Below are 12,290 nucleotides of genomic sequence, written 5' to 3' on the forward strand. Positions count from 1 at the left end.
ATTGATGCTTGATTAAATATGAAGCCGTTGACCCGTTTATGCTTGGGCATTACCTGTGTAAACCATCTCTAATGTCAGGTATCATTTTACTAGAATAAAGACCTGAGTAATAAAATATAGTGCAAATGGCTTTATTCTGTAACTGTTGCCTGGGTTGGGTATTATTTAAGAACTGGGTTTGAGCGCCGATTGTCTAGAACAGTGGGTTTGATCCTATGTCTGTTGTTCCCTGGATGCACCCCAAATCTGGAAGTGTCTGTTCCTGTATTTTATTTAATGCAGAAACTGATTGGAGCACTGAAGTTGTACTTGTGCTTGTTGATTTATTTGGCCTCTCGTTTTATTGGCAGAATTCATTGCAGATGAAAGACTGAAGTGAAGAATCCAATGTAATTTTAATTGTCTTGGTAATTTGATCTTAATTTGCTTACGTATCTTGTGTACACAGTGAGGAGCTAGGAGAATTCATGGAGATGAAAGGTGCCAACAGCCCTGGGATCCTTGTACTGACCACAGGCCTCAGCAAACCTTTTATGCGTCTGGATAAATACCCCACGTTACTCAAAGAACTTGAAAGGCACATGGAGGTATATCTTATCAGCATTTATGTTCCAGCTTAATGATGATTTGACAACAATTATTTTAAAGGTACATGTCAAACATGATGGGACCCAAAATTACATTTGTTTGCGCTTCCATCAGCCTTCTAAAATATGGGCTGCAAGGGTTTAAAACTTAGTGCAGTAAAACTTCCTGTAAAAGCTGAAGTTTTAAAGTAAACCTAGACAGAGAAGCTAATCTTCACTCCTAGAGCAGTCTTGCAGGATCTTTGGTTGACTTGATATTGAATGTGTCACCTGCGTACTACTTGAGGCTACTTTATCTTGTAGAAGGAACACTGCTTCTCATCTTAGGAACTCAGCGTGTTGAACACATCACCAAAATAGTCCCTTTGACTTCTACTATTCAAAAATGATCTTTCCAGTATGGAAGGTGGGAAGGTGTTTGAGGAACTACGGTTTCTGCCTTTGCATTTGATATGTTAGATTTTTTGAGTGTGGTGGAGGGAGAGAAACAGAAAGCATACGGGTCTTTGTCTTGTCACACAATTTGGTTTGTCAGTTAGTGACAATCAAACGTACTGTAAGTATGTTTATACAAACAGTCTGTAGGAATCTAGTTTTTGACAAAGCTAATGTGCCAAATAAAACTCTTTAAAATAAACACTTCCCTATTATTATTTCAGAATCTCTTGTCCCCTTGGTCTTGTAAAACTTCCTTGGTTCTATTTTAAGCATAAGTAGGAATGCTATAAATGACTCTTCATTTTTACTACGAGCCACCAGTGTTTGATGTAAGAATAAGAAGGCTGTGAAAAGAGAGCAGATAGGTCTACAACTTCTATTCTACAGAATTGTTTATTTGTTTTTAGTTAAGCCTCTAAAATTTTTGTATTAATTTTACTAGTACTAAAGCTGTTCTTTTATGTTTTCTCCATTGTTTTTAGGATTATCATCCGGATCGCCCAGATATTCAAAAATCCATGACTGCCTTCAAAAATCTTTCTGTAAGAGTGATTAAAAAAAAAAAAAAAATTATTTATTTTAGTAGAGTGTTTTCTAATTTCATCCCCCTCTATTGCTTTAAAGATGTGTACTTTTTTGTAAATGTTTGCATAAGAAATTTTTGAAAGCCTGGAAATTGGTGCTGTTTGTGGGCAGAGCCTAAGGCTGGTAATTTGCTGGGGAGTTATAGCAAATCGACTATTGATGAAAGAACCACGCAAGCATTCTGCACCTCTTGGTCTGCCCTCTTCTCTCGTGCTTCGTCTTCCTTTTTAGGAGTGCTAGCATAACTAGTGTCCTGAAGACATCATTACAACACTTGAGTATATTATCTGAGGTTTTTTCCAAAGTGCATGCCTTGGAGGGGAATGATGTTAGAGTTGGGGGAGAGCCTGTGAAGGGCAAACTGCCAGTGAAACTCAGAAGATACAAAACTTTCAGTAGTAAATGGAGGAGGATGCCTAATTCGAACAGATGAGGCGTCCGCTATTCTCTTAAAAATATAATTTAAAAAGTCAACTGCAACAGGCATATATTTAACGCAATCTTGGTTACAACAGACTTAATGCTTTGTGTTTCCTGTTACGAGTGTGTGCTGGTGGTAACCTGGCACTTTCTATTTTTTATTTTTTAAAGCAGAAATTTAGTGTTATCTTTGTTCAGAAGAGGTTTGGGGATCCCATTCCGTTGGGTGCTTTACTAATGAGAGGAAACAATTCTTGTTGAGGAAAATTAAATTGAGATGAATGGGTATACGGCTCGTAGAGCAGGTCGGAGGCATTTAATAGAAATATGAGCACAAGGTGTTGTGAGCAAGAAATATGAGCACATGGAAATATGAGCACAATATGAGCACACTCATAGTTCACACAGTTAGCATGGCTTTTTTTACTAAAAGATGCTTTGTTGTATAGTCACGCATATTTGTGACAGCTGTGTTACCCTTTTCTGCTAAGCGTAGCCATTTTTGGTTGGAAGTACAAAAATTTAAAATGTAAAGGATGGAGAAACTTGAGAAACGGGACTATGACTATGAACTTGGAACGGTAATTGTAGTCAGTGTATTGGAAGGAAAAGTACTACTGAAGTTAGCAAAACTAGCTTTAGAAGAAATATTGGTAATAGTCATCTAAATGAAAATGCTTCAAGTTAGGTGCTCTCTTCTGTGTATTCCAGGCACAACAGTAAATACAACTGTAGCGGTATTTCTATCCTTAACCTGCTCCAAATTTGATAGAGTTGATAGAGATGATATTTTTCCCTGTCTTTTGTTAGGCACAATGTCAAGAAGTACGGAAACGGAAAGAGCTTGAACTACAAATACTGACGGAAGCTATCCGTTGTTGGGAGGGAGAGGATATTAAAACACTCGGCAATGTGATTTACATGTCCCAGGTCATGATTCAGTGTGCTGGAAGTGAGGTAATGTCCTTCTCATCTTTACTGTCGGTCTTTCTTTCCATTTTGAATAAAATTAATCAGAATCATTATGCAATAGAATTAAACAGAATGCTTCAGAGATACTAATCTAGACTAAAATGTTTCTCTACTGATTTAAGGGTTTTATTACAAAACATGAAATAAATTTCCTTGAAGATGGATGGTCTCATCTGTAAAATTTACTGAAATATAACCGAATATAGCTGTTACAAACACTGTAAGATGATTTTGCAGGACTGTTTTCAAAGTGCTCAATTAAACAGGATTTTCCATGTGCAGTTATATTACAGGATCGTTTTTCCTAGCAGTCGTTATGGTGTGTTTCAAATAACAAAAGCTTTCTAGTTTTATATGGTAAGGTCTCTGAGGCACACTTTTTTTTGTGTTATTTTGGGGACTTTGCTCAAGTGGTAAAATTTGAAACAGAAGCTTGAGAAACCAAGTGGTTTTTGAGAAATAGGAGACTTCAGAAAGTTGAAGGTGACACTGCAAAGTCTGGGATGATTTTTTTTTTAAAAACAAACCAGGCAAACAAAACACACGAAGAAAAGGTTGCCCTACCAGAAATAATATTAATCTTAAAAGCAAGTGCTAACAGAAAGGAAATGTTAAACAGATTACTGACATGTTTTTGCTGTCAGTTGTTCCCCTGTAAAATCAATGAAGCTTTGAACCTGGTGGAGGCTTTTGAATTGCAGCCTCATTCAGTCAGTTTCCTCCCTTAGAACAAAGATGTCCATGAATTTGAAGAAAGAAGAAAGCATTTATGCAACTGAATATTTAAAAAACTCGTCACCTGGTATTTTTCTGTCAGATACTTTGTTCGGTGTTAAAATAAATAAATAAGATTCAGTAGAGATGACAGTGCATCTTCTGCAGTAAGGTCTTTCCTTGTAATCTTAAAAACAAAACACCACCCCTCCCCCACTGCTCATCATGAGCTAAAATGTCAAATGTAATGGACTTTTAGAAGTTTCTGTATAGCATTAGAGCTGTTTGACTAGCTATAGAAGAGCTTAATTTGTGCAAAAGCAACTAGTTTGGGTTTTATCTTTTTTAAAATGATATAGACGTTTGTAAATGTTTACTGAGAAACAGGAACATTATACCTTAATGCTTCTCTCTTTCGTTGTCTGTCTATAGTGGTAGATTAAGAGTAAAACTTCTCCTCCTTCCATAAAAATACCTGCAGAACAAAAACACAAAGGACAACTTCATAAATGAAATCAGCAAATTAAAATCAGAACAATGTAACGACTGTTTTTGTTGTGAATATAAGCATTCTTACTTTTCTTTTATATTCTTTTTCTACTTTGGCTCATAATCCAACATCATTCAAAAATCTGGTCTCACCACAGTCTTGACATTGCAGTAACAGCATCTGTTTAAATTATATTAAGAAATATATCCAATGTGTAACTTTGGTTTTGCTGAAATTGGCAAACAGTGGTTCTCATATTAAACAAGGTCAGTATTTCACCCAGGCTGTAAAATTTCTGTTTTAAAATATTAGGGTGTACTCTCCAGGAAGAAGTATTGGCATGTGTTACTAGCACTTTTCAAACAGAAAATCAAATTCTGGCTTTTTTTTTTTTATTTCTATGGAGAGTTAATTTTGCCAGGAGCAAATATTTGTGGAGTAATTATGGAGTTGTAACATTGATGGTAGTTTTTAATAATGTAAAACAGAAAAAGAGGGGAGAGGACTTGTGATGTTGTTATTTACTTTTTCATTTTCTTTTTTTGATAAGGAAAAGAATGAAAGGTATCTTCTTCTCTTCCCTAACATTTTGCTGATGTTGTCTGCCAGCCCGAGAATGAGTGGGTTTATCTATCAGGTAAATTAATACACATATGAATGTGTATAAATGTGTTGAGGGGTGGGTTTTTTATAAATAGCATTTCATAGAAAACTTGAAAGGATTGTTAAACTTCTGCATTTATAAAGATAAAAATAATTTCTTCAGTTAGAACTGATCATCTGTGTTATAAAATTCTGGGCCAGAATCTGGGGTATATTTTTTTTTTTGCTGTTCCTATCAGCAAGGTGGTGGTTTGTTTTTTTTTTTAACTTGTTAGTAGTATCTAATGAGAGGAAGTACCAGTAGCTTTTTAGATGTTCATAGGAAAACGGTGGTGTTGTACAGGTTTGTTAGTGCTCTTCTGACTGCTGCTTGAGTCTTACCGAAACTAGACAGCACGGCTAAGCTTGCCTCCCTGTCTTTAGGTGTGTCTACATTAGTGTTTTATCTTTGAACCAGCAGAGCACTCTTGAAATTCATCTTCTAGCCTTCCCTGTTTTGTGATCTTTGAGTCACAGTGCAGAACCAGATGCAGGGCTCACAGAGTGGATTCCCTCTGGATGAAGCAGAAGTGGAAGGCATGCTCCAAAAGTGCACTTGATCTGCTACAAATACGGGAGCAGATCAAGAACACAGACTGGCATTCAGTCCATGGCCCCAGCCTCAAGCTAGCGCAGTGTAACACCAACTGAAATGCATACAATGTGTCCTTCAGATCCTCAGCACCAGATATTTCATTTCAGGAACCCACTACTGGCTGCTGGTAGACATGGTCTTTGAGCTCCTCTAGCAAGTTTCCCAGCTGAGTACTACTTGCCTGTTTCCCCACTACAGAAGTAGAGCAGTTATGTATAGTGCAGGAGGATCAATGCTGGTTGGGTTGGCTCTTCTAGGACACATTTCGCAGAAGCCACCTGCATTGGGGGTGTGTAGTTTCAAAGGCTCCTGAGAGGTGAAGTTAAAGATAACGCACAGTCCATGAGTTCCTGAATTCGGTATAAATGTTCTTCAAGTATTGTTATGTGATTTACAGACATCACATTAGAACACCAAAAGTTGTAAAAGAAGCCTGAGATTTCACCTGCTATAAGTGCTTCTGTAAATCAGGCTCTCGCGCAGTTTGTTCCTTCTGCGCAGTGATTCGTCTGCTGTGAGGGAATGCTGCAGCATAGTCATTCGGGGTTCCTATGCAATGTTTTCAGAGCAATTAAATTAGAAAATTAATGTTTGAATTTGTATCTTACCTGCCATGGTAGTAGCTGCATTAGGTGGTTCAAATTAGGTGGTACAATCCAGTTTTTCTTAGCTTTGTGCTGCTTATCAGAATTTTTGGCCAGTGCTTTATCCCGATGTGGATGGAAGACAGATACTAAAAAGGGCAGGTGAGCGCTGCATCGCAAGTGGCATATTCTGAATTTCTGATGAAGAAAAATTCTTGGGTACTGATTACAAAGGTAGCTGACTGGAAATTTAGAGCGTTAACAAACAATATGAAATAAACAATGAATCTGTCAGGCTTGATATTCCTCTCCCTTTGTAGATCACACTTCTTCTTCCTCTCTCCCACCTTGTCTGCCAGTTGCACAGCATTGTTCAGTAAATAAGCAACTTTCTGTGCATTAGTCTTCAGCTTCTGCTCAGTGTGGCCACAATCATAGTGTTTGCTGCCCAACCCTTTTTTGAATGCAAAACTCTTAATTTCCTCATAACCTCTCAAATGATTTTCCCAAAACTGAGAACTTCTTGAATTTTAATGACTACATACTCAACCAAGGCAAAATTATTTCATCACTGTTTGCATCTGTCTGGATTGTGTAATATGGCCTGCCTGGACTTTTCTTACGAGGTTCTTGTCTCAGAACTGTGATGGATGCAGGCAGAAGATGATGCAGCTCCCTCAGCCAGTCCCAGGGAAACGATGCCACTGGAGTCTGCATCCTACACTACGCCCTCCCTGTATTTCTGAATATTCCACTTATCAGCAGGCTTCAGATGTTCTGGTTGATAGTGCTCATACCTGCCGCATGAGCTAATTGTGAGAACTTTTAGCAGTGGTAAACTGAAGTCGCAAGGGGCACAAACCATACTTTACAAGATGGCTTCGCAATTTTGTTGAAAAGGAATATAAATGATTCATGATTCAGTTCCATTTTCTCTGTGTTTTGCTGGCTTTGTACTTTTTCTCTCCATGTGGCTCAGGTGATCTTTGTTTTCTGTCACCAGTCTTTTGCTTAGTGCATCCCCATGTTCTCTTTTCACCTACGTCGGTGATTCTTGCACCTCTCTGTGTGGTTGTGCGCTGTGTGATTCATGAACCAGTGAACGTGGAAAACCAGAAGAGTTTTAGGCTGCATCGTAGTGCATGATGCCACCATGTTTTTCCTTCAGTGGGGAAGCTGTTGCAAGAAAACTCTTTTGCATCTTGGGCTTGAGCTTGTTCTGTGCATACAGCATACCAAGTGATATTTAGTTTCCAAGCTTCTAAGAAACCTTTGTCCATTCTGCAGTCATTGGGGAAGAAAAAGAGAAAAGAAAAATTTTTGTTTTTGTCTTTTTCCCCTCCATCAGAGCCAAAATTCCACAGTACATAGTATTTGCACTTTTGCCAGCATGTGCTGAATAGTGTTTCTGTACAGGAGAATACAGGATCTGTCTTAAAGAACTTTTATTAAAGTTATATTTTTGGTAAAGCCTTTCACCCTGACAATATTCAGTCTTATTTATTCTTCTGTGTTTCTAAAGGGTCAAAAAGTTACCCTAAACTGAATTTGTTTCCAGCTTGACTGGGTTTAAAATGAGAGGTTATCTTCTGCAAAATTAATACGTTCTTCTGAAACCTTACGAATTTAAAGGTGTTTTTACTGCTTTTGTTTTCTTTCCCCAAATATTTCTGTGAGTGAATTTAGTAGCGGGGTTATTAGAGACATAAATCTTCAGTAAATAACTGATGTATTTGTTTAGTGAAATCTTCCTTTCTAAATCTACTTGTATCACAAGCCTTGTTTTGAGAGCGAATCAACCAGTTTGCAAACAAATGTGCTGAAAGATGAATCACCATTGCCTCTAGTCATGCAATACGGATGACCCTGAAGGTCTCAGTTCTGAGAAGCCGAGGCTACGATGACCACTATTATGTTTGTATGGATTTCATAGCCTGCATAGTTATCAAATAGACTCATTGAAGTCACAGGTGTCGTTTGCACAAGTTGGGCATATTAAAAACTTCCATTATGAGGTGTTTGTGTGGATTTCTAAATGTTTTCAAACCCATCAGTGTGTGTGTGTTTGCCAAATCACTGTGTGTGTCTTTGTTTAGAGCTTGAAGTTTATATATTCTTTACTTGACAATGTTTTTGTGTGATTTTGGATTTAACTTCAGTGTTACTGCCTTTTTTTTTTTAAGGGGAAACTGCCAACGACAGGAATGACTATCACAAAGCTAGAAGACAGTGAAAACCATAAAAATGCATTTGAAATATCAGGTATTTGGCATAAATATTTTTATTTACTACTTACTCCAGGATATGCTATTTCAAATAGAAAATGTTCTATCTGAACAGAGGGAAAAAATTTTTCATGGTGAGGGTGACCAAGCACTGGCATAGGTTGCCTGAAGACATCTCCATCCTTGGAGATACTCAAAAGCTGTCTGGCCACAGGCGTGGGCGACCACCTGGAGGTGTCTGTGCTTGAGCACGTGGGGGACGGATGACCTGCAGAGGTCCCTTCCAGCCTCAACCATCCTATTATTATACAGATTTTTTTTTTTTAAGGCAGTTACCCAGAGCCTAACTTGAAAGCTGCTTTTTACTGCTTGTCTTAAGCAGTTAACAGACTGTCTTTGCATGGGATTCATTCCCAGATTTCTGTGTTTTAATGAATGGAGGCAGTAGCCTTCGAGAAGGTCCTTTGTAATGAAGCAGTTCAAGGTATTCTACTCTCTGGAAGAAAAGAAAGTCCAGAGACCTGGAAGAGCTTTAAGCAAAAGCTTTCTTCTAGAAATGGTGCACCTCTTTCCTGAGAGCCCTTTAACATCACTGCTAATGATGGTTGCCATGGTGCTTACTTTGCGTAATTTCTGTCTGTTAAGTCATTTATTTTAGCATGTACCTTATTTTCTTGAGGGATTTAAAGGTCAGTAGGAGCAGGGTCCACACGGTGGAGCTTTATACCTCCATTCGTTTCTTGGGTCAATTCTGCTGCCAAGCAGGTTGCATTAAGTGAAGTAACTTTGACTCTCTCAAGTGGCAGGCAGTATCACACATCAGTGCTATAAGGCAGAGGGGAAAAAGCTGTTGATGGTGCATGTTCTTCTGAGATAACAGTTACGAAGCTGACCTCAGATGAGGAATGTGACGGGTTAAAATGGAGTTAACTGCAGGAATTAAAGTAATCTTTGGTTAATCTTCCTGCTGGTTTCCCAAGTGACTTTTGCCTCCGCTTTAATATTAGGTTCAGACCAACTTTCAGCCTTTTTCTGAGAGAAGATCAGTGGCCTGTATTTTATAACTTTTCCTATATTGTAGCTTACAGACTCCAGAGTGATATTTTAGACTATATGCTGGCTTTCCTGGGGAAGATGGAGAAGCATAAGGTTACTAGATGAGCCCATCTTGTACATCTATTTCTTATTGTTAAAGGTTGTCTTTAGTAATTACAGCTGGGGGGAAAAAAAGGTAGAACTCCTGTGCTTGCCACACGAACAAATACGTGGAGGAAATGTCTCTTACAACCTGGAAAAGTGAGATGCTGTTGTACTGAAAATACAGGTTAAAATTTTTGCCTAGTGCTTAGGGGATATAATGTTTTAGGAAATTAGTATCTTTATAATCATGTCAGATTGATTAAGTTTTTTTCCGTTGTTTCCTACATCTTCTGTTTTCTGTCACCTAGGAAATATGATTGAAAGGATACTAGTGTCTTGTAACAACCAACAAGATTTGCATGAATGGGTGGATCACCTGCAGAAGCAAACCAAAGTCACAACTGTTGGGAATCCCACCATTAAACCTCACTCTGTGCCATCTCACACAGTAAGAAGTAGCTTCTGGATTGAAGTGAATGAGCAGTGTCTGCAGAATTAGGTTATCTGGCAAATGCACCACCACGTACAGCATTTTTTAGCCACTAGTAACAAGAACTGAATGTTAGAACTGTGGTTTCATGGGTCAAAAGATCATTCTTTTTCTGTTTTTGTGTGAACAAGGAATCGATCTTGGTGTAATGGTTTAATGGGGTAAAAGAAATTTTATTATCTTTACTTCTTGTGTTTTGACCAAGTAATACCTCACCATCTTTTAAGTATCATTAGAACAGTAGGTTTTAATTGGTGATGTACTTGACAGGCTGTGGAGAAACAATTTCCTTAAGTACCTTCTTTTTGGGCGCTGCTTTTGAGTTGTTGGGTATGAATGGATCTAAATTTAGCTCTACCCTCAGTGGTGAGAGAAGCTGGGAGCAGGGCTGCTTCTTGTAGCTGTTCTTTCTTTACTGCGTGCCCTTTCTCTGGTAGACAATAAACACTTCTTTAAGCTGCATTTTTCCAAATAATAATTTAATGTCAAAATCTTCAAAGGTCAGCTGTAATAAACAGAAGCACTAGAGAGCAAATGAGATTATTTCACCAGTCCTTGATGATACTACGTCTTTTTTTACAATAAATATGCTTTATTTCCCTTACCATCATCTTTGTGTCTTTGACAGCTTCCTTCCCATCCTGTAACACCCTCCAGCAAGCATTCAGACAGCAAGCCGATACCACTGACTCCTGCATACCACACGCTCCCTCATCCGTCGCATCATGGGACTCCACATACCACGATAAACTGGGGACCTCTCGAACCTCCGAAAACCCCCAAGCCTTGGAGTCTGAGCTGCTTACGACCTGCACCTCCGTTACGGCCTTCAGCAGCTCTTTGTTATAAAGAGGTGAGATGCAGCAGCCAAGGAGTATGACTATGTAGCAGGCCTACCATGGGAAGTTTAACTTTCTCTTTTACACACCACCGTTTTACAGCTTTGTGCGTGTTTTTGTATAATGGTGGTTTAACAGCCAGTGCTGAATCAGTGGTGATGGACTAGCGAATGCTGCTTATTTCAAGAAGGGATTTAGTCTTGCAGCTGAGAAAATACTAAGGCTTGTTAAGAGAGGCTTTCACTTATTTCCACTCTTTATCCAGTTAATAAATAAGATTTTTTTATTTCTTTATTTTTAAAACTAGCAATTCCTTTAAGTTGATCATCCAGGCTTATTGCGAAGTAACTTGTTTGCTAAGCACACTGCAAGGTATAATTGACTCTTGGTTCCTCAGTATTTACCACCGTTACTAGGTAACAATAGCACATTTCAAAAGAAAAGAATGGTAACTGTCAAAATATGTGTAATGTTTTTGAACTCAAAAGAATCTGGTGGCTAATGTTACTATTAGCAAAAAAAGAAAGCTTAGATTTCCAGATGCTGTTGTAGTTTTTGATTAGCATATGGTATGAATCAGGAATCTGTCCCAAGAAAAATAAAATGTGGGTTTTTAACCACAAAAAGATGGTGGCAGTAGGGTAACTTGTTCCTGACACTACATTTTGTGTGGTTTTGTAAATAGTAAGAAAATGTTAGATTTGTGTTGGAAGCCTGCATGTATATAAGCAGCAGAATTATTGGATGCTCTGTGGCTTGGTGGTATCTCCTGTTTCAGTATCTTTGTCATGCGTTCGTGTGATACTGATACAGTGTGAAGCAACAGGGCCCAGAAAGAATCATGCAGTCATGCCCAAGAACACTTGATTCTGAAAGCATGAGGTGTTGATAGAAAAATTTTATTTTGCAGACATGTAAATTGCAGAAACTGTAGCCTAAATTCTGTGCCCCAGTGTGGCCTGGCTGTATGTTTTCGGGTTTTTTTATTTGTTTTGGGTTTTTTTTTGTGTTGGGTTTTTTTTTGTGGTAGCTGTGTGCATGTGACTTTTTTTTTCTTTTGTAAATCCCCTAAACAACAGGGAAAAAGTAATAGGTGATCTGCAATTGGAAGGTTAGTATTTAGGCTTAGTTGCTACAAGAGGTTCTCCTGTTTGGCTGTACTACATGCTCATTTTGTAATTTAAGTTAAATTCCTTTCATGTTTTCATGAACTTAATTCTCCAATGTGGTAAAAACTTCAATCATCCTTACAGTGTTTAGCATACAATGATGTTCAAAATCTATCTTCATCTTCTTTTGTCTGTCCTGCTCATTCACCTTTTTACTTTCTTGTTCTGCATTTTTATAGAGGATGTCTTGTATCCTTAAGGTAAGGGGTAGACCAGTATATTCCTTCTGTTCCTGTAACCTAGCATTGTTCCTGTAAATTAGCATGACCACGTTTTGAACAGAAATGCTGTCTTTGTTGCTGTATTTTTTTGCTGTAGAGCTTTGTAAGAACAGACCTACACGTTTACAAATTCTGGCTTTAAAGAGTATACAACCTGCCAAGCTCCTTCTTAGGTCCTT

The 12,290-nt window shown here is 38.2% G+C and overlaps 1 protein-coding gene across 6 annotated transcripts in view; it reads left to right on the forward strand.

Annotated features, from left to right (window-relative positions):
- Positions 1-12,290, forward strand: part of ARHGEF7 (Rho guanine nucleotide exchange factor 7) — a 127,434-nt gene that overhangs the window by 91,832 nt on the left and 23,312 nt on the right. For all 6 annotated transcript variants that reach the window (XM_063337793.1, XM_063337802.1, XM_063337829.1 and 3 more), the window contains 7 exons: positions 449-587; positions 1,508-1,567; positions 2,841-2,987; positions 4,757-4,843; positions 8,211-8,289; positions 9,701-9,840; positions 10,511-10,735. In XM_063337793.1, the coding sequence (XP_063193863.1) occupies positions 449-587; positions 1,508-1,567; positions 2,841-2,987; positions 4,757-4,843; positions 8,211-8,289; positions 9,701-9,840; positions 10,511-10,735 (877 nt within the window). The remainder of the gene's footprint in view (positions 1-448; positions 588-1,507; positions 1,568-2,840; positions 2,988-4,756; positions 4,844-8,210; positions 8,290-9,700; positions 9,841-10,510; positions 10,736-12,290) is intronic.

The sequence above is a fragment of the Chroicocephalus ridibundus genome, chromosome 1 (genome assembly GCF_963924245.1).
Source record: "Chroicocephalus ridibundus chromosome 1, bChrRid1.1, whole genome shotgun sequence".
In the NCBI taxonomy this organism is placed as follows: domain Eukaryota; kingdom Metazoa; phylum Chordata; class Aves; order Charadriiformes; family Laridae; genus Chroicocephalus; species Chroicocephalus ridibundus.